Source organism: Tenrec ecaudatus, chromosome X, assembly GCF_050624435.1.
Source record: "Tenrec ecaudatus isolate mTenEca1 chromosome X, mTenEca1.hap1, whole genome shotgun sequence".
Lineage (NCBI taxonomy): Eukaryota > Metazoa > Chordata > Mammalia > Afrosoricida > Tenrecidae > Tenrec > Tenrec ecaudatus.
Genome location: NC_134548.1, coordinates 15,896,634 through 15,917,308, shown reverse-complemented (window position 1 = coordinate 15,917,308; position 20,675 = coordinate 15,896,634). Strand labels below are relative to the sequence as shown.

Sequence of the window (20,675 nt, the reverse complement as noted above, 5' to 3'; positions counted from 1 at the left end):
CTCTCAAGGGAAGAGCGCCTGATGTTGTTGTCACGGTCCTTGCTCCCTCTCCAGCACCAGCCATAGCATGCTGTAGTCGCACAAGGATAATAGAGTGATGGCTCAGCAGCCTGCTGACCGAGGGAGGTGCAGCCTCTATAAGCAGATGGCGCCTGCGTGACCTGCAGAACTGTAACCATGGTCTCCCTCTCTAAGGAGCTGACGAACAGTAGGGTGAAGAGATAGAGTATTCCATTGCCGGCAGGAATGCAAAATGACACAGCCGATGTGGAAAACCGACAGGCCGGCGGGTCCTCAACCCCTTCACCCTGTGACTTGGTAACTGCACTCTTAGAACCCAAAGCAGGGACACAAAAAAGTTACGTGTACACCATGGTGCAGTGCAGTACTACTAGTTACAGAAAAGCCAAAAGGTGGGGACAATCTAAAGTTTCATATATAGAGGAATGGATAAGCAATATGTCCATACATGCCGAGAAATGAAGTCCTGGTCAATCCCGCAATACCGCTGGCACTTGGAAACATTCTTCTGAGTGAAATAAGTCTGTTACAAAAATAAACAGGTAACCCCACTTAAATTATTAGGGAAATATATAGATCGATGCTAGTGGTTGAGGGGAGAGATATTGCCGAGGGGGTACAGAGTATCTGTGAAATAATTTGGAATCCAAGAACAGTAATGACTGCACAACTTGATGAATATATTCAATGTTACTGAGTTGTGCGTGTAAAAATGGTTGAATTGGCAGGGGAAAACGGTTATACACACATATATACATATATATTTACTGTCTAGAATAGTGGTTCTCAACTTGTGGGTCACAACCCCTTTAGGGAGTCAAATGGCCCTTTCACAGAGGTCACCCGATTCATAACAGTAGCAAAATTATAATAACGAAGTGGCAACAAACATAATTTTATGGTTGGGGGGTCACCACAACATGAGGAACTGCATTAAAGGGTCGCAGCATTAAAAAGGTTGAGAACCACTGGTCTAGAAAAGGTAAAAACCTCAAGGCCGGACAAGGCACAGTATCCCAGACTGGTGCTTGAGGCGCCTTCTGCACTGGCCATGCCATCTGCTTACAGCACCACCAGAGAGAGAATCTTCCAGAATCAATAACCAACATCCACCTGTCCCTTGCTAATGTGCCTTCTGATAACTGCTTTTATGTGTGTTTTATCTCCTAAAATTGAATGTGGGAGGAAAAGAGGCTCCCTCCTTTGGTCTGCAACTTCTGAATGATTCATGAATATGTAGCTGATCCAGAGAGAAAAAACAGTAGTGTCTCCCTTTCCTCCCTGCTAGCTTATTAAACCAAGGAGGAAATGAGGGTCTCATTCTGTTTTAATTGCGTGTAATGATTGACCAAGAGGTGTAAAAGGCCTTCCTCAAAAGCCTGCTCCAGATGTCAAGAACTAATAAGGCAATGGGTCACCTCTTACCAGAACCTTCGCTCCCACCTATCTGCTCTCTTCCAACTTTGTTTTACTTTCTTTTAGATCTAGAAGGTTTTGACTCCGTGGTGTCATCTACTGAGAAGCTCAGTCACCCGACCACCAGCCGACCAAAAGCCACAGGGAGGCGGCCTCCATCCCAGTCTCTCACATCTGTAAGTGTCTCCACCACTGCCCCTCCCCCCGGGCCCGCCTCTCACCCCATTCTTCTCCACAACGAAGAGAAGGGAAAGTAAAAGACTCCAGTTAAGGACTCTTCTGGAAATGACTGCTTAGAGGAGAGGAGAGCCGGGAGAGGAAGGGCCTGAGCTAGACAGCCAGCCCAAAGGGTGCCTGGAGAGTCCGCCTCACTCAAGCAACTTCTTTGTGTGACTGCCAGAGGTGTGGGCCCAGCCCTGAGGGTGCCCACGCTCCTTCTAGCCCATTCTGAGCCTTGTTTGAACCCAACAGGAAACTAGTGCAGAGAAAAGGTCCAATATGTGACAGGGAGTCTGGTTTGTAAAGAGCTGCCTCTATCTCAGGCCCCGCCGACCCCCACACACCTTCAGAGGGCCCTATGGGCTTTTTGTTTGAGTTGTTTTTTTAATAACTCTTTCTTACTGCAAACTTGTTGCCCAATGAGCACACCACAACCGAGCGATAAGAGTGTCAAGAAAAGTCAGTAACTGCCAGCCCTTCCCCTCAGAACTAAGCTTTGCCTTACCATGTTTGGTGAATATCAAATTATTTCCTCAAAACTGGGACCACACAGCACCTGAGGCGCTGTGGCTTTTGTCCTCCCACTCCAGGCTCCACCCCATTTCCCTTCTGCCATTATACCTTCCATGACATCAGAGTTAGATAGACCATTTATCTAGCCAGTGCATTGTTGTTGGAAATGTATGTTGCTCCCAGGTCTTCAAAGTGAATGTCATGCTAGGAAAACCTTGGCGCTGCTCCAGAATGAGTCGCTTACATAAAACTGTTCTGAATGTGTACAGATCAAAAGGCGATCCAGTTTGCCACTGACAAGCAGGAGATATCTTGGTGCTGGGCGGCAGCTCTGCAGCTTAGTGACCCCGCCCACAGGCGTGGACCTCTTGCAAGTTTCTGAGGAACACCTCTTTTCAGTGAAATTTCAGCCTTAAAATGTCAGCTTGCTCACTCACTGCCATGAAGTTCATACCGACTCATAGCGACCATGTAGCACAGGGTCGAACTGCCCCCGTGGGTGTCTAAGACGGTAACTCTGCAGAAGTACAAAGCCTCATCTTTCTCCCCGGGAAGAGCCAATGGTTGCAGTTAACCTTGCAGTTAGCCAAGCACCTAACCGCTACACCACCAGGCCTCCTCAAGGGGTGGCAGTTAGAAGAAAAAGAATGCCCCCGCCTCCAAGCCTCTCCTCCACTATCTCCGGAGTCTGAAAGCATCCTTGGAGTTCTCCTACTTTTCTTCCTGCACCTGAAAAAGGTGGTTTGCTTTTCCAGCCTTGTAGCATGGCCTCCTCCTCCTCGTCTTCTCCCTCTCTCTCTCCCCAATCCCTTTCCCCCACTCCCCCTGCCTCAAACAGCCCTCAGGTACACACAACCTATTTCTTGTTTTTTTTTCATCGTTTTAATAGGGGCTTATACAACTCTTATCGCAATCCATACATACATCAATTGTGTAAAACACATTTGTACATTCACTGCCCTCATCAGTCTCAAAACATTTGCTCTCCACCTGGCATCAAGTCCTCATTTTTCCCTTCCCTCGCCCTGTCCCCCTCCCTCATGAACCCTTGATAATTTATAAATTATTATTTTGTCATATCTTACCCTGTCTGATGTCTCCCTTCACCCACTTTTCTGTTGTCTGTCTCCCAGGGAGGAGGTCACAAGTAGATCCTTGTACTCGGTTCCCCCTTTCCAACCCACCCTCCCTCTACCTTCCCAGTATCGCCACTCACACCACTGGTCCTGAAGGGATCATCCATCCTGGATTCCCTGTGTTTCCAGTTCCTATCTGTACCAGTGTATATTCTCTGGTCTAGCCAGATTTGTAAGGTAGAATTGGGATCATGATACGGGGCAGGGGGGGGGACATTTAGGAACTAGAGGAAAGTTGTATGTTTCATCACTGCTACATTGCACCCTGACTGGCTCGTTTCCTCCCCGAGACCCTTCTGTAAGGGGATGTCCAGTGGATAACAATTGGGCTTTGGGTCTCCACTCCACACTGCCCTCCTCATTCACTATGATATGATTTTTTGTTCTGATGTTGCCTGATACCTGATCCCTTTAACACCTCGTGATTTCACAGGCTGATATGCTTTTTCCATGGGGGCTTTGTTGCTTCTGAGCTAGATGGACGCTTGTTTACGTTCAAGCCTTTAAGACCCCAGATGCTATATCTTTTGATAGCCGGGTACTCTCAGCTTTCTTGGCTACATTTGCTTCTGCACCTATTTTTCTTCAGTGATCATATCAGGGAGGTAAGCACACAATGGTATGATATTTTGTTCTTTGATGCCTAATAACTGATCCCTTTGGCACCTGGTGATCTCACAGGCTGGTATGCTTCTTCCATGTGGTCTTTGTTGCTGCTGAGCTAGATGGTCACTTGTTTACCTTCAAGCGTGTAAGACCCCACACACTATATCTTTTGATAGCCATGCACCATCAGCTTTCTTCACATTTGTTTATTCACCTGCTTTGTCTTCAGTGGTTTTGTCAGGAAGGTGTCAGGAAGGAGCATCATAGAATGCCAATTTTATACAAGAAAGTATTCTTGCATTGCGGGAGTATTTGGGTGGAGGCCCAATGTCCGTCTGCAACCTTGATACTAAACCTATGCACATAGATCTATTTCCCCATCCTCATATATAAATATATTTGCATATGTACATGCCTTTATTTAGACCTCTGTAACTGTCATTTGCCTCCTAGCCCTTTCCTCGATTTCCTTTGACTTTCCTCTTGTCCCACTATCATGCTCAGTCCCCACCAGGGTTTCAGCAATTCTTCTCGGTTACATTACCCTTGACCATGCCCCCCTGCCAGGCCTCCTACACCCTCGTCACCACTGATTTGGATCACTTGTTCTTTCCTTGCCCCTGGGTTTGTTAGCACCACTACCTTTCCCCCCACCTCCCCTTCTCTCAAGACCTCCCCCCCCAGAACTGTCAGTCCCGTTGTTTTCTCCTCCAGATTGTTCATCCAGCCTATCTTATTTAGACAGACCTTTGGAGAAAATAGCATCCACAAAAACAAGACAGAGCAAAACCAAGCAACAATATACATCAAAACAACAACAACAAACCAATGCCAAAAAAAAACACAACAAAAAAGAAAAGCTTGTAGTTAGTTCAAGGACTGTTTGTTGGCCTTTAGGAGTATGTTCCAGTCCAGTCTGTTGAGGCACCACACCCTGGCCCCAGAGTCCACCTTCAACATTCCCTGGGAACCTCGCTGTTCCATTCCCTTGCTGTTCTGTTGCACCCCCTTAGTGTTTTGCCTTGGTGTGGCAGGATCAGACCAGGTGCAATTCTCACATTGCGTCTCCGATGTTGTCCCCTGTAGGGCTATGGGTCAGTGAGGGATGTCATGTCTCATAGTGGAACCGGCCATGTGGCCCTCTCTGTGGACTGGCTGCTCTAATCAGGAATATCGTCCTCAAGGCCTGGTGGGCCAGGATGTGCTCTACTCTCTCCTCCTCCCACTTCATCTGCTCCCATGTGCTCCAATCAGTTATATCCCTCTCCCGGAGCTACAGATTCGATGCCGTCCTTTGAAATAAATTCTTCTTGGGGGATGGGCAGGTGTCCATGTAGTAGTTGGGATTGGGGCCGGCCCCTCCACACAACCTATTTCATAGCTTCTCAGAACCTCTGTATTGAGATGTTTATCTTCCCCTCCAACATCTTCTCTATAAAATCCTTCATCGTTTCTGTTTTTCTTTGTTAATGCCTCCTAACTTTTCAAGGTCTAAAGAGCCTTGAAGTTTCCAGAATCAAAGGCCAAGAAGTCTAAATGGCTACCCCTTAAGGAGCCCCCATGAATCAGTGTTCTGGTTCTTGGCTGCTCACCAAAAGTTCATCAGTTCAAACTCACCCCAAGTGAAAGATGTGGTCTTCCGCTTCTGGGAAAATGCATGATGCAGGGTCAGGGGTAGGGGTGGCACATGGTAGCCTCAGGAGCTGCTGAAGCAGGAGCTGCAGCAGCGCCGGGAGCAGAAATGGCAGCGACACAATGCGCAGCAGCAGCTCAAGCACCTGGAGGTCTTTCATGAAAATCTCTTCCAGGGCTTCTCAAGGAAGATGAGACTAAGCCAGAAGACTGTAGACCAGATGTACCAGGCAATGAACATGCCTGGGGATTTCTGGTTCATGCACCAATGAAAGGACTGTGGATGCCACTGAGGAGAGAAGTCAAAGTTAGGCACTGTGGGCCTTGTTAACAGTATGGTCACCGAACAGGTGACAAGGCATGCCCTTTTTTAAATCAAAGGCAACCAAACGTTAGACCCATTCAGCGTGGCACATGAAGACCCCCATGTCTGAAATCACACGAGAGAAGAAAAGATATGAGAAGGATGGAAGGAGACAGCAGCTCCTGGAGGACTCCGGCTCTGCTTCCTCAGGATAAAGAGCACAGGAAAAAGAAGAAGACAGAGAAGCATAAGAAAAGGAAGAAAGAAAAGAAAAAGGAGACAAAAACGAAAGCACAAGCCTTCCAAATCAAACGAGAGCTAAGACTCAGACTGACAAAAGAAAGGATTCGTTCCCCATTTTCTTCTCAAAATGAGACTTGTGGCCAAAGAATCAGGAAAGAAGCAACTGGAGAGAGCAAGCCGAGCGTCCACCTGGCTGAGAATGCTCACCTGCCTCCCCATCAGGGTGCCACCCACAGGAGGGGTGTGTCACCTCCCAGGTGCTAGTTTGGGACAGCTGCTGATTTCAATTAGGAACACTGACACCGGTGTTCTCCTTTGTCTGGCCACAAACTACAACATATGACTCATTCAAAATGTCTCCTTTGGCAGGTGCCCGGCCACGAGACTCTGAAGAAGCTTCTGTGGGTTCCCCCTCATAGTGAGACTACATAATTCCTACTGATTTATTTCACAAGCTTGTTTGTGTATTTACTTTGATGTTCACAATAATCAAATCTGATTATTTTAAAAATGCATACCCTTGGAAACCCTATTGTTGGAGTCTACTCTGTCCTATGAGGTCCTAAGAGTCGAAATAGACTTGATGGCAGTGGTTTGGGGCTTGGGGGTCTGGGTATTTGGGAAATGTGGTCGAGCCATCTTGTCTTCACTCTGCTTCTGGACTCCATCCTTGTTTGTTCACTCACTCACTTCAGAAGTACAAGGGCACCTCAAAAAATGACTGCAAAAATGAAATTAACAGATGATGGAATTTCTCCATGATCTTTTAGAAACCCCATAGTATTTATTGACGTTATCTGCTTTGGGCTCGACACCGTACCAGACACTCATGACACTATTAGGAATGCAAGGGCCCCAGCCCCTGCCCACAGGAGGCTTGTAGCGCAGTGCCTTGAAGCTTGGGGCTTGACAGAAAGTGGTGGGATTTGCAGGGTTTTGACAACAGGATTCATTGGTGCTCCGAAGAAATATAATTACTCTCCTCTCATCACTTCCTCCGGTTTCCATCCATTCCTGTGTGATGTGTACAATTGAATTTATAGGAGCTCTTTTGGCCCCCCCGCACTCATGGATTTTTCATAGCAAACTGGGATTCATAGATGTGGGCCTATTTCATAAAAGCTACTAGGGGAAGTTATCGAAGAACTGCACCAGCCCCGATTCCCCAGCTGGTGACCCTCACCCTTTCCTGAGTTAGAACTATTTACGTTCTTAGGTTTCAAAGAGCAAACTGTGATGGTCAGCTCATGAACCAAAGGTTGTAATAGGAGGAAGCTGGCTTTTTAAATACAATCTCAAAACGAACCTAAGTGGGTATTGCAAGGGGGTTAAGCCTAGATGAATTGGAAAGCGGTGTGTGTGCGCACGCGCGTATGTGTGTGTATGTGTTTTCTAGGTAATTGGGTTTTCAGATGAAAGGACGATTAATACACATGGCCTCTTAAATGTAAAATGTTGCTTAACAACTTTCCTAAAATGCATTAGGTTTCCGCCTGAGTAAGTGGAGTAAAGGGAACAAAAACAACAGTCCTGGTGGGTGTAATTGTTCTCCAGGGGCACCGAGTGGGGAAGCTAAACAGGACTAACCTTCCACCCTAGGAAATAGAAAGAGGAGGCAGAATATGAACTAACCCAAAGATAACTCTGGAAGGTTCTTGTTTTCAAAATGACTCCATGCGCTGGAAACTCTTCATGTCATCTACTTTGTACGGAATAGGGACATTCTAGTACCGTAATCGTTTTTGACTAAGTGAATTCCAGTGACTCATCTCGCATTCATCCATCTCATTTGATCTTCCCAGTGAGACAGAGAGGGCAGGGGTATTTCGCCAACAGGAGGTTATTTTGTGATTCTACCTCAGCACATAGGGACTCCAAACGGATATTGATTATCCCCAGTGAGGAGGGCAGAGGTTTGGCAGCAGGGGTCACAGGAGGGTCAAGTTCGCTGCACCGCAGCAGACCTGGGCTCTGAGGGTAAGGACCCTGGGCAGCAGGCCCGTTGATCCCTTTCTTCTGGAAAGAGGCTCCCTGCACACCAGTCCTTTCAGGCCCTTCAGGAGGCAATAGGTTTCATGATCCCAGGACAGGTGTGAGGAGGGATGGAGTCAAGGGCAGTGCGAAGCAACCTCCTGTTGACCTGTCTGTCCTTTCCCACTGGACTGCCAGGAGGATGGGCGCTGGAGCAGGTGACTTAATGGACGGACATCCCTGGAAAAAAATTGGGGACCTGTGGAAAGATCCCTATTTTAGGAAACCATGCTTCTTATTTTCAATTCTGCCACTAACCAGCTGGGTGATCTACAGATTACCGCACACTTTCTGCTTCCTGGAGTGATGCCGAGAAGGCAAAATAGAAGCGCCGAGAAGGCAAAATAGAAGCGCCGAGAAATACTTTGAAAAGTATGCTGCATGATCCTAAAACCCAAACCCAACCCACCACTATAGAGTGGATGCTGACTCACAGCGACCCTATAGGCCAGGGTAGAACTGCCCCTGCGGGTTTCTAAGACTATAATGATTTATAGGAGTAGAAAGCCTTCTACTTCTCCCTCATGATACCAATGTTACTGGAATTCAGGCTCTTGTCTTACTAAAGTGAGAAGCCCTGGTGGTGTAGTGGTTACACTTTGGGCTATGATCCCATGGTCAGCAGTTCAAACCCACCAGCAGCTCCACAAGAGAAAGGCTGAGCTATCAACTCACATAAGCAGTTACAGTTTCAGAAACCCACAGGGGGGTCGATATGAGTTAGCACTGACTTGATGGCAGTGAGTTGTTTTGGTTTTTATTCCAGTGAGTCTTCCTAGAGGAAAGATTTACTTTTGGAAGATAGGGCATCACAAGAGAATTTTATTTAGAGACTTCTAAGAGGAAGAAGCCCTTACCAGCCAGCATGGCCGGCCTCAGTATTCCTTGTCCCACCCTCATGCGTACCAAGCATTTTTTTAAGGTTTCCCTCATGCACAGGAGAATTTTCAGAACTTCCTGTGGGGGTCACAGGGTTTCTGGGGAATGAAGTCCCACAATGTTGCTATGGACTCCTTACATGATCAGTCCAAATGTCCACCTTCCCTCCCTAGCCCTGTCTCACTGTGTTTTCTTTTGCTTTATCCAGTCGTCCCTCTCCAGCCCTGACATCTTTGACTCTCCAAGTCCAGAAGACGACAAAGAGGAACACCTTTCACTTGCACACAGAGGAGCAGACTCATCCAGGAAAACTTCAAAGACTGTTACCATATCCCAAGTAAGTGACCCAGCAACCACAACTAGGTATCCTGGCCGCAGAGGAGCCTGCTTTCCACGCAGGCTTTGCTGGCAGACTTCGAAGGTCTCTAAGGACGGTCTGCTCTTCTCTTCCTTACATTCACACCCATTCCTATGTGGCTATGTATCTTGTCAACCAAACCAGGGTGGGCAGAAGATGTGGGCATTTGTCATACTTCAGTGACAGCCTCAGAGGTGGGCAGGGTCTCTGAGACACAGGTTCAGTTGTTTACTCCCTGCATTGTTGTTTTCTGCCCCCCGCAAACTGTTTGTCTGTCCCTCCCTCCCTCCTTCCTACCCTCTCTCTGTCACACACACACCACCACCACCACCATCACCGCCACCGCTGCTGCCAACATCCAAAACAACAACTTTAAAAGCCTACAGGTGCTTAGTATATTAAATACTCTGCCCTCTGCTCATGGATCTTGACATCTGTTACTAAGCTGGTGGTGTCTGAAATCACATCAGGCAAATAGTCTGTGCAAATAACAGATGAGATGTTTTCAAGCAAAGTGGGTTTGGATTTGGGTTTCAAGGTGCATTTAGAGCATGAAAGCATCTTAATTTCACTGCATGTCCAGAGTATAGTATTTTTTTACAAAGACACTGCCATTATGTTAATGCCAACTCATAGTGACCCTACTGGACAGGGTAGGACTGTCCTTTTGAGATTCTGGGAGTAACAAAGCCCCACCTTTCTCCCAAGGAGCGGCTGGTGGTTTCAAACTGCTTACTTTGCAGATCACAACTACACCACACCACAAGGGCTCCTGTAGGTAATAGTAGAGCTGTTTTAAAGTATTGGTTTGTGAGAGAAATAAAGAAAACATCATTTCACTATTGTGGGTAGATTTGGAAGTGCAAGTACAAGTTCTCTTCTTCTTGTGACTAGGGGGCAAGATTTTAAAATTGCATTCTCTCATGGTAAGGGAACCTATTCGGTGGGAATTTTTATCTGTATGTATTATAACACCTTTCTAGCTAGGAGCAAAAAACGGTAGCCGTTTTTAAAGCATTTGAAGTGGGGCTTAGAGAGAAATCAAAGGTTAGGGAGGGTCTGATTTAAGAATTTACAAGTATGGATTTCCTTAAAAATATTACTCAGTAAGTCAAAAGATGATCCTATTAAATAGATCAATTGTAATTATCCACAGAACTGAATCATTCCTTGGGCACAGCTTCCATTCGCAGAAATCTGGTCTAGCCCCATGTCCTCTGGTGACTCCCAGGGCGCACATACCACGTGCTGTCAGCCATCCCTGAGGTGGGTCGACAGCGACACCTACTGGCAGACAGCAGCTTTTCACGGGTGGCAATTGGGAAAAGCAGGAGCCCGGAATAGGAAGTTTGTAACTCCAGACAGCGGCAGCTGGCCACTGTACTAGGCACCAGGGGTCTGAAGAATACAGAAGGAACTAAGCCCCATTGTTCTGCTGTGGATTCTAACCTATGAGACTTACAGGGTTACTCGCCTACCTCTCTAAACCTCAGTTTCCTTCTCGGTAGAATGCATGGGCCTGTCACTCACACCAAAGTCTGGCCTGTGACATCAATGCCAATATCAGTTCCTCTTCTCTGGAAGCAGCCTTCGTTGCATACACATTGTGGTTACACATTGGGCTGCTACCCGCAAGTTCTGCAGTTTGAAACCACCAGGTACTCTATGGGAGAAAGACGAGGCTTTCTACTCCCTAAAGAGTGACAGTCTCAGAAGACCACAGAGGCAGTGAGTGCTACACAGTCCCATAGGGTCGCTCTGGGTCGGAATCCATTCAATGGCAGTGAATTTGAGGATTGCACTCCTTCTAAGTCAGAGGCCCTGCCTGGGGGGATTGCAGAGAGCAAAAATTGGGTGGCAGGTGGGCGGGCAAGTAGAGAGGCTGGCAGGGGTGGCTCATCTGCCTTTGCTCCCTCTGCCAGGCCACTCTTTCTAGCACAGCCAGGATCCTCTCTCCCCTCTCACTGGGCCAGCCTTTGAATGGCTCCTGCTGATGCCAAACTTTACCCCGTTCTACATCCTCCCTGTCACGTATCTATATGGAGGCGAGATAGGACAGGGATTGGGATCCCTGCCACCTTCGCAGGCTACTTTCCCTCCTCCCTCTCAGCCGCAACTCCCCTTCCATCTCCTGCCCTGAGTCCCCTCTCCTCCCTCCTGTGACCCTGTGCCACCAGTCTTCCCCATCTGTCCTCTTAGCCTTCGGCCTGCCCCTCCATTGGCTTTCTCTCAGAGCCAATGTGTATCATCTTTGAAGGCAAAAAAAAGCCCCTTCCTTGGCTGTGTCTTGAGGTGTCTGCATGGACAACCTGCCTCCCCACCTCCCTTCCTTATCCGCATCTCCAGAAAGAGAGCCCAAAGCTTGCAGGCTGCTCCCTCCCCTCTCCGACCTCACTGCTCGACCCAAATGGCCTCCTTTCCTCTCAGCATTTAGTCTACCATTTTTTTCCTACTGGAAACATCTCTGAAAGAGGCTCCTATAGCTTGGACTCCTCTTCCGGTCTTGCTGTGTTGTCTTTCTTTTCTCACCTCTTGAGCTTGGAGATGCTTCAGCGATACGTCCTCATTGGGCCTTTTCCCCTCCAGGGCTCTATTAGCCCTCAGACCTTGGCTTCCTCCACCTCTCCTGACTGGCTTTCTCTGGCCCCCGCTCAAGCTCCCAAACGCTGCCCCTGCCCATGAGACACGCCTCTTGGCTCGCCCTCAGGCTTCTTAAAGTCAGAGTACCTCCGACGGAAATCTTCTTCATCCAGGCCTTCAAGCTGCTCTTCGTCCTAGCTTGACGTAGTCTTTTTAATTCGGCATCAAGCCCTTGCCACCGCCCTCCCGACCGCGCTCCTGCCCCTTGGACCTTTCCAGCCATACTGAACCACCTGTTTCTAGAAACAACGAATTGTGCTGTGGGTTTTAGGCCTCTGCCCCTAGAGTTCCTTTCCATTGCCTAGACAGGCCTATTCCGGCCACCCCTCCAGTCTCGGCCCCTCCTCATCCTCCTCTGATGGCTGTCCCTTTTCATGCGTTTCCCTGCCGGGCTCTGCCTGCCTACTCCCTCTGCTGAGTTGCCCCCTCCGCTGCACTGTGGTTTCGGCCTGTCCCTCTGTGCGCACCACACGGGCTCTGAGCAACCTAAGGGAGAGTGGCTGCCTGCTTCCAAGCCTGATGAGCCCATCGGTGACTCCCTGCCCAGAACGGTGGTCAAGGAGGCCCTGTAAGGGGCACTAAGGAAAGAGGCGGGTAGTGATGTGGGCAAAGGATATGCGCCCCCCCCCACAGTACCCTCTTTTCTCTGTCTCCACAGGTGTCTGAAAACAAAGCTGCCCTGCCACCCAAGCCAGGCGTCATGGCTGCAGGCAGCGGGCCAGCCCCGCTGTCTGCCACGGTGCCCTCCCCCATGTCATCCTCTTTGGGAACAGTCGGACACAGAGCCAACTCGCCGTCTCTGTTTGGCGCGGAAGGAAAACCAAAGATGGAGCCCGCGGCCAGCAGCCAGGCGGCCGTGGAGGAGCTGAGGACCCAGGTCCGAGAGCTGAGGAGCATCATCGAGACCATGAAGGACCAGCAGAAGTGAGTGCAAGCCCCTCCCCGCCCCTGCTCTATGCTGGAGTTCGGGGGATGGAGGGGGGACCAAGAAACTTCTCTAAAGACAGCACCTCCTGTTCACGGCCTACTGTGTGCAGGTGCCACCTGGGTGGGGTGTGAAGAATAGAGTTCTAGGGCCTGATATAGCCTGCAGGGTGCTAATGGGCCAATTCCTGCGACCTCTCACACCACCAAGTCCGCATGTGCCTCCCTCAGTCCATCCATCTGACAGCCAGCTGCTCTCCACAATCAGCCAGATAGCCACACCAGATAAACTGATTGGCTTGCACTTAGGGACCATATTGCATGAAAAAGACAAAAGGCATCTTTAATAACCAAGATGCAATATGTGCTCACACACGCCCTACCACAGAGGTGCAGGGAGAGGCCTGACAGCAAAAGAAAAAAATTCCACCCAATGCCATATGCTGTGACAATATGCGTGCAAAGATCAGAAACAGGAAGGCCCTTCGCTGAGGCAAACTGGGGCTTACAAAGTCTAGTGCTCAGTTAGCTCACTCTTGAGCGATTCCAGGAAAGCGTCCTAAAGTGTTTCCTGAAGAGGGTTGTGAAAGATGAACTAGGACTGCCAAGTACCTGAGAGGCAGGGGGACCAGCAAGTGTACATGCTGGGCCATGTGGGGCAGCCTTGGATCACAAGGTGCCCAGGCGTGGTGGTAGCAAGACCTGGGGCTATGTACAAGCCCTGGTCCTTTGCTTGGCTTCTTCCCATTGGTTTGGGAGGCCCTGCAGTGCTTTGTGGTCAGATCTGGTCTCAGTTATTTAGGGCTGCCATAGAACTACCCCAAGTGGATGGCCTTGACAGAAATATGTTCTTTCACAAGGTAGGCGGCTAGCAGTCCAATTTCGGGGCAACTGCTCTAGGAGGAGGCTTGTCATCAGTGTTCCTCTGTAGATAGGAGTTTCTCAGCTCAGGGACCCCAGGTCCAAAGGACACACTCTGTTCTCAGTTCTCTCTTGGTGAGCCTTGGCAAGCCAGGTCTCTTGCTTTCTGCTCCCTTCTCTCCCCTTTTATGTCTTTTCAGATAAGAAGTGATTCAGGTCATGCCCCAAGGACTCTCCTCTTACATCTTATCAGGGTTGTAATCACCCTAAACCCTTCACAACTGATTGGGTGACCACATCATGGGGTGATTGATCCATCTGGACATAGCTGCTAAATGACATCATCACACCCTTTCCCAAATGTAAAACACCGTCACCCATCATATCATCCATAAAGTCTTAACTGAACTCCAAGTCCACATTCCATCCTGGGGCCAAATTCTCTACCTAACATTTTGTGGCATCTAGTTTCAGAAGCCAAGAAATAGTGGCACATTTTTGTCTTGGCAACTAATTTTTAAAAACAGTGTAAACTAACAATGTTTGGTCCATAAAACAAACAAAAAAACCCCAAAGCAAACTCTCTGCCGTCGAGTCGATGCCGACTCATATAGGACAGGGCAGAATTGCCCCTGTGAGTTTCTGAGACTGGAACTCTTTTTTTTAAGTCATTTAATTGGGGGCTCATATAGCTCTTATCACAATCCATACATACATCAATTGTATAAAGCACATTTGTACATTCTTTACCCTTATCATTCTAAGAACACTTGCTCTCCACATAAGCCCCTGGCATCAGCTCATTTTCCCCCTCCCTCCCCACTCCCCCCACCCTCATGAACCCTTGATAATTTATAAGTTATTATTGTTTCATATCTTGCCCTATCCGATGTCTCCCTTCACCCACTTTTCTGTTGTCCGTCCCCCAGGGAGGAGGTCAGTTCCCTCTTTCCAGCCTACTCTCCCTCTACCCTCCCAGTATCACCACTCACACCACTAGTCCTGAAGGGATCATCTGTCCTGGATTCCCTGTATTTCCAGCTCCTATCTGTACCAGTGTACATCCTCTGGTCTAAGAATTGGGATAATGATAGTGGGTATGGAAGAAGCATTTAGGAACTAGAGGAAAGTTGTATGTTTCATCATTGCTACCTTGCACCCTGACTGGCTCATCTCCCTGCAACCCTTCCATAAGGGGACGTCCAGCTGCCTACGGATAGGCTTTGCACTCCCCCTCATTCATAATGATATGATTTTTTTGTTCTTTGATGCCTGATAACTGATCTCTTCGGTACCTCGTGATCACACAGGCTAGTGTGCTTCCATGCGGGCTTTGTTGCTTCTGAGCTAGATGGGTGCTTGTTTACCTTCAAGCCTTTAAAATCCCAGAGGCTATCTCTTTTGATAGCCGGGCACCATCAGCTTTCTTCACCACATTTGCTTATGCATCCGCTTTGTCTTTAGTGATTGTATCAGTAGGTGAGCATCATGGAATGTCACTTTAATAGAAGAAAGTATTCTTGCATTGAGGGAGTACTTGAGTGGAGGCCCAATGTCCATCTGCTACCTTAATACTAAACCTATAAATATATGTACATAGATCTATTTCCCAATCCATATATATATATATATATATATATATATATTTACATATGTGCATGCCTTTATTTAGACCTCTATAAATGCCCTTTGCCTCCTAGCTCTTTCCTCTATTTCTTTTGACTTTCCTCCTGCCCCACTATCATGCTCAGTCTTCATTTAGGTTTCAGTAATTCCTATCAATTACATTGCCCTTGATCACGCCAGGCCTCCTACACCCTCCTCACCACCAATTTGGATCACTTGTTCTTTCCTTGTCCCTGGGTTTGTTAACATCACTTCCTTTTCCCCCACCTCCCCCTCTCCCATGTCCCCCGGAACTGTTTTCTCCTCCAGAGTGTTCATCCAGCCTATCTTATTTAGATAGACCTGTGGAGATAATAGCATGCACAAAAACAAGACAGAGCAAAACCTAACAACAAAAGAGAACAAAACAACAACAAAAAAACCAATGACAAAAAGAAACAAAAAAACACAACACAAAAACCAAAAAAGAAAAGCTTGCAGTTAGTTCAAGGATTGTTTGTTGGCCTTTAGGAATGTTTTCTGGTCGAGTCTGATGGGATGCCAAGCCCTGGCCCCAAAGTCTATTTTTGGTATTCCCTGGGGACTTTGTCGCTCTGTTCCCCTAGCTGTTCTATTGAACATCCTTAGTGTTTTGCCTCGGTGTGGTGGGATCAGATCGGGTGCAATTCCCATACTGTGTCTCCAGTGTTGTAACCTGTAAGGGTATGGGTCAGTGAGAGATGTCATGTCTCATAGTGGGGCCGGCCACATGGTCTTCTCTGTGGATTGGCTGCTCTGAGTGGGAATCTCGTCGTCAAGGCTTGGTGGACCAGGATGTGATCCACTATCTCTTCCTCCCCCTTCATTTGCTCCCCTGTGCTCTGATCAGACATGTCCCTCTCCCTAAGCTGCAGCTTCAGTGCTGTCCTCTGAAATAAATTCTTCTGGGCAGTGGGGCAGGTATCTGTGTAGTTGGGATTGGGGTCCACCCCTCAGACCTCTCTACTGATTCCCTGCTTCATGCCGGTATGTTGCATTCACATCTTGGAGCACCAGGTTGAAGAGACTGGAACTCTTGACAAGAGTAGGAAGCCTTGTCTTTCTCCCGAGGAGCAGTTGGTGTTTTCGAACTGCTACCCTGGCAGTTAGCAGCCCAGCTCATGGCCACTATGCTACCAGGGCTCCGAAGTAATAATATAAATGGTGCTTATCTCTCTCCGGGTAAGTCTGGGCTTGGCTTTAATGTTATTGCCCTTTGCTTTCCAGACGAGAGATTAAGCAGTTATTGTCGGAGTTGGATGAAGAGAAGAAAATCCGGCTGCGGTTGCAGGTGGGTCCCTCCAAGGCCTGCTGTCCTTCAGGTCTAGAGGCTCATTTGGAGGTGGGAGCAGCACCGAGGCTTGAATTTGAGGGGGGAAATGATGGTTATCTCCCTGTAGGTTTAAACCAACTCCCCGGATGGTTTTCTTAAGATGTGGCAGCTTCACAGCACATCGCTCCCTCCCGGGGTACAGGAAGTCTTGAGCAAGGGAAGCATGAGTAAACCTCCCCCCCCCCCCCCCCCCCCGCCAGTTTCTCATTGGGGTTTATCTGCAACATCTGCTCTGTGGAAAGTTCCACCAGCTTCCAGGAGATGTAGTTATAGTAACTGCTGGGCGTGGCACTAGAGAGGCCCTGCTGCCAGCTGCTTTCTGATATGATCACCAGGGCTCCAGGGACCACAGCTGCCCACACTTGCTCTCCGGCTCTCTTGTTCTCCCTGGTGGCCACGCCAGGCCTGTCAAGTCGTCAGAGTTCTGCCTTTCTGCGCTCTGATGCCACCCTGCGCGCTCCTGGCAGAAATGTGGTTCCGCTTCCATGCACGCGTGTTCTCAGGCGTGAGTGGGTCCCAGGCTGTGTAAAGAAACGATGGAGCCTGCTTGATGACACCTCGGGTCAGCTCGACCCTGCCAGGTAGTCCTGCACTTCCTCTGGCCAGGGAAAGTGGATCTGCTGCTTTTGACGACTGTGGGATCTTGGTTGCCTGAGAGCGCAAACAGCCACCGGCTCCTGGCGCAGAGGCCATCTTTCACGAGTGGCTGCAGCTTCCAGAAGTCTCTTCACCCGCAAAGTGTCAGGCTGCTTCTTTTAATCAACCAGGTCGATTCACTTGCAGGCTGTGGAAACCCTGCCAGCACCCGATGACTGTGTGTGGTTCTCTTTTCCTCTACAGATGGAAGTGAATGACATAAAGAAAGCTCTTCAATCAAAATGAATACTTGATCAGTGAAATGTTGCATTATTCATCCTGAGTCGGAGCCTCCAATTTTCCGCCCCAGCCAAAATAACCTTGTGCCAAAAGATGAAAGGTTTGCCTCCACACACGTCCCTGTTTTACAGATTAGCACACAAGTCTTGATAGCACAACACCGATTCCATCTGAGAGCAGAGGAGAAGCTGCCCGTTCCCCCCCCCCCCCACTGCCCGTCCCCACCAGCCGCGTCCCCCCACCCCATCCCCTGGGGCTGGCACTTCCACTCCCGCAGAGCAAATTGTGCTACGGTTTTTTCTACTTTGAGATCTCACGCGACACGAAAACTCAGGCTGTGTAGTCCATAGTGGTACTATTTTGATGCTATTTTCCATGAATAAAATGTAATTTCCGATTCTTCGTTTACAAGCTTTATAAGGTTTTGATTTTTTGTACCCGTGTTTTGTCACAGACACCCATCTCCCCACCTGCCAGCATTTGTACGACCCGGAAGTCCAGGGCTTAGTGTCCCTTTCCTTTGCTTCAGGCCTCAAGCTGCCTCGCTTTGGGTTCCCCCTGAGGATTCTGTTTCATATGCAAGCTTAAGTCCACCCATCCCCATCCTGTCCCTGCTGCCAACCAAGCCCCCCACCCTCAGATAAATTTCAGCTTCTCCGACAGTTCACGTACAGAATGAGAAGGAGACAACCTGGTATTCGCAATGATCTGTGCCTTCTTTTTACCACCCTCTGGACTGGAGCTTTTGTGATGCAGCTACCACGATCCAAAAAGAGAGAGAAAAACAAAAAAAGAAAAGAAAAAGCCTTTTTTTTTTTAAAGCTACTTACTAAAGCCCACTAGAGGCCACTGTCTTCAAAGGGTCCCTCCCCAATCGGTCTGCAGAGGAGGTCGCTGTGAAGTTGGGAGCGCTGTGTGGGACCAGCTGTGACTCTTACTTTCTCCGTGGTTTTTTCATGAAACTAGAAATGTCCCCCCTGCTTGATTTGTCACCCGCCAAGTTCAATCCCTGCTTCCTGCCCTTTGCACCTTTTGCGTGAACAGAATATGCATTATGAAAGCAAAAAATAAATAAAGTAAAATGCAAATGAACACAGGGGGGAAAGTTGTGTTACTTCCTGCATTGGGTTACCAGTCCATCCATGTGTCAACTGTAGCCACAGAATATGCTTTACCTTGCTCTTGTCTCCCCTTCCACAGGTCACAGAATTGGGGGGAGGGTCGTGGTGATGTGTAGCCCCTTGGTGACTCACTCCTGCCTTTATGGACTTGCTTCCTTCTTCCCAAGGACCCCCGTGTTGGCTGGTCCGATTTCTCTTTGTTGCAAATGAAAAGTTCAGCCTTGAGACGATGTCATTGTTTGCTGGTCTTCAGCCAACAGTAAGGCATACTGTTTGGCAAGATGGGGGAGTGGGCGCAAAAGTGTTTTCTGTGTTGTTAAAACGCTGTTTTGTCTATTTCCTGATTTTTACAGTGTAACTACTCAACATCAATAGATTTGCATAATTGCAAAGAATGGGAGTTGATAACAGAAGGAATGATGGATGATGTGTCACCCCATGTTACTGAAAGTAGTACAAATCAAGGTCTCGTCCTTTCTCTTCCTCGTTCTCTGCCCCTCACCTTCCTCTGGCCTACCACAGCTGCCCATTGAGGGTGTGCAGAGCCCTCCCAGGCCGACCCTGGTCTTCCTGGGCTGGGCACTTTGGGAAGGGAAGGTATATAGAAAGTACCCTCATTCCCTGAGCACCCTGACTTGGCTAGACTGCCTTCTCAGCAGCCTTGATTTCTGGGCCTATCTGGAGCCAAGTATGCCAAGTTTCCAGGGTGCACTCTTAACATTCCCTTGGCCTTGACTCTTTGAAGCAAGCACTTCCACATTCAACTGGATGCCTTCAGAGATTTCCCGCCATCTGCAAGAGAAATAAGGATTGGAGTCTTTGACATTTGGATTTTTTGCTTATTGGTTATAAAAGTCTAATGGTCTAGTTTTATATAATGTGTATACGGAGGAGGGGTGTAGTTATAATGGATTGAGGGATTGGAGGACCCTCCTGGGGTACTGGTAGAGTGTCATATTGAGGGCTGGCATCATCCCCATATGGTGGCCATTGGCTTCCTATGTACATGGAGGGGGAGGAGCCATTCTAGGAGACGGTGGTATGAGTAGCTTCATTATGGTCTCCCAGGCTGCCCAGCAAGAGGATGCTGCATCATGGAACTGGGTGAGCACCCAAACAGCTCCCATCTTCACTCTTTGCTTTGCAAAAGGGACCCGTGGGGATATGGAAAGGCTGGGGAAATATCACTCAAAACCATTCTTTAGCATTCAGCATGGACTCTACCAGGCATCTCTTGGAGATTATTATTTTTTGCTTCATTTTCTAAAGTTGTATTTAGAAAAGTCTTAAGTATTGTGCTTTGTAAAGATGATTAAAATGACATTTTGTGAAACGTTTTTGCTCAAAGTTGTCATGGTCCAAGAGAAATGATTTTTTTGTAATACAAACCATTTTTTCTCCATGTTACACCATCTGATGAACTCTCACAGAAACATGGTTACAAGACATGGACTATAGTGCCCCCCTCCCCCAACACATATACATACAAACCTATCATTCCCACATGAACAGAAACAATCCATTAAAAGCTACAGATGTGAATTTCAAATTTTAAGTTGTGCAATTTTTAGATTCATATTTAAGCAGAAAATGCTAGTTGGGTCAAAATGTTTTACATAAAAGGTTATTAAATCATTAGATAATTGTATACAGCCACCTTTGTTCATGCACAGTCCTGTAGGCGCAGACTCAAGTATATGGGTTGTTTTTTGTGTGTGTTTTGTTAATTTTTGTTAAGTGTCCCATAAAAGTAACTGTCTCTATTATTCACGTGTGTCTTGGCTTAATGGGGTTTGATTTTCTTTCATAAGCAGCTAGCTCCTTTCTGGAAAAACGGCAGGGTATGTAACTTACTGCTCAGAGTTGTCAGGAGCTAGACTTAAAATAATCCCCAGGTTCCACCAATCTTTTGTATTGT

General features: G+C 48.0%; 1 protein-coding gene and 1 pseudogene across 3 annotated transcripts in view; both read left to right on the top strand.

Annotated features, from left to right (window-relative positions):
* Window positions 1-20,458, top strand: part of SH3KBP1 (SH3 domain containing kinase binding protein 1) — a 424,275-nt gene extending 403,817 nt beyond the window's left edge. The window contains exons 14-18 of one of the 3 annotated variants that reach the window (XM_075538783.1): window positions 1,504-1,613; window positions 9,209-9,337; window positions 12,657-12,922; window positions 16,655-16,718; window positions 17,601-20,458. In XM_075538783.1, the coding sequence (XP_075394898.1) occupies window positions 1,504-1,613; window positions 9,209-9,337; window positions 12,657-12,922; window positions 16,655-16,718; window positions 17,601-17,642 (611 nt within the window). In that variant the 3' untranslated portion in view covers window positions 17,643-20,458. The remainder of the gene's footprint in view (window positions 1-1,503; window positions 1,614-9,208; window positions 9,338-12,656; window positions 12,923-16,654; window positions 16,719-17,600) is intronic. The other 2 variants (XM_075538782.1, XM_075538784.1) reach the window with 2 other exon arrangements.
* LOC142434663 (retinitis pigmentosa 9 protein homolog pseudogene) lies at window positions 4,982-6,181 on the top strand (annotated as a pseudogene).
* Window positions 20,459-20,675: the final 217 nt, after the last annotated feature.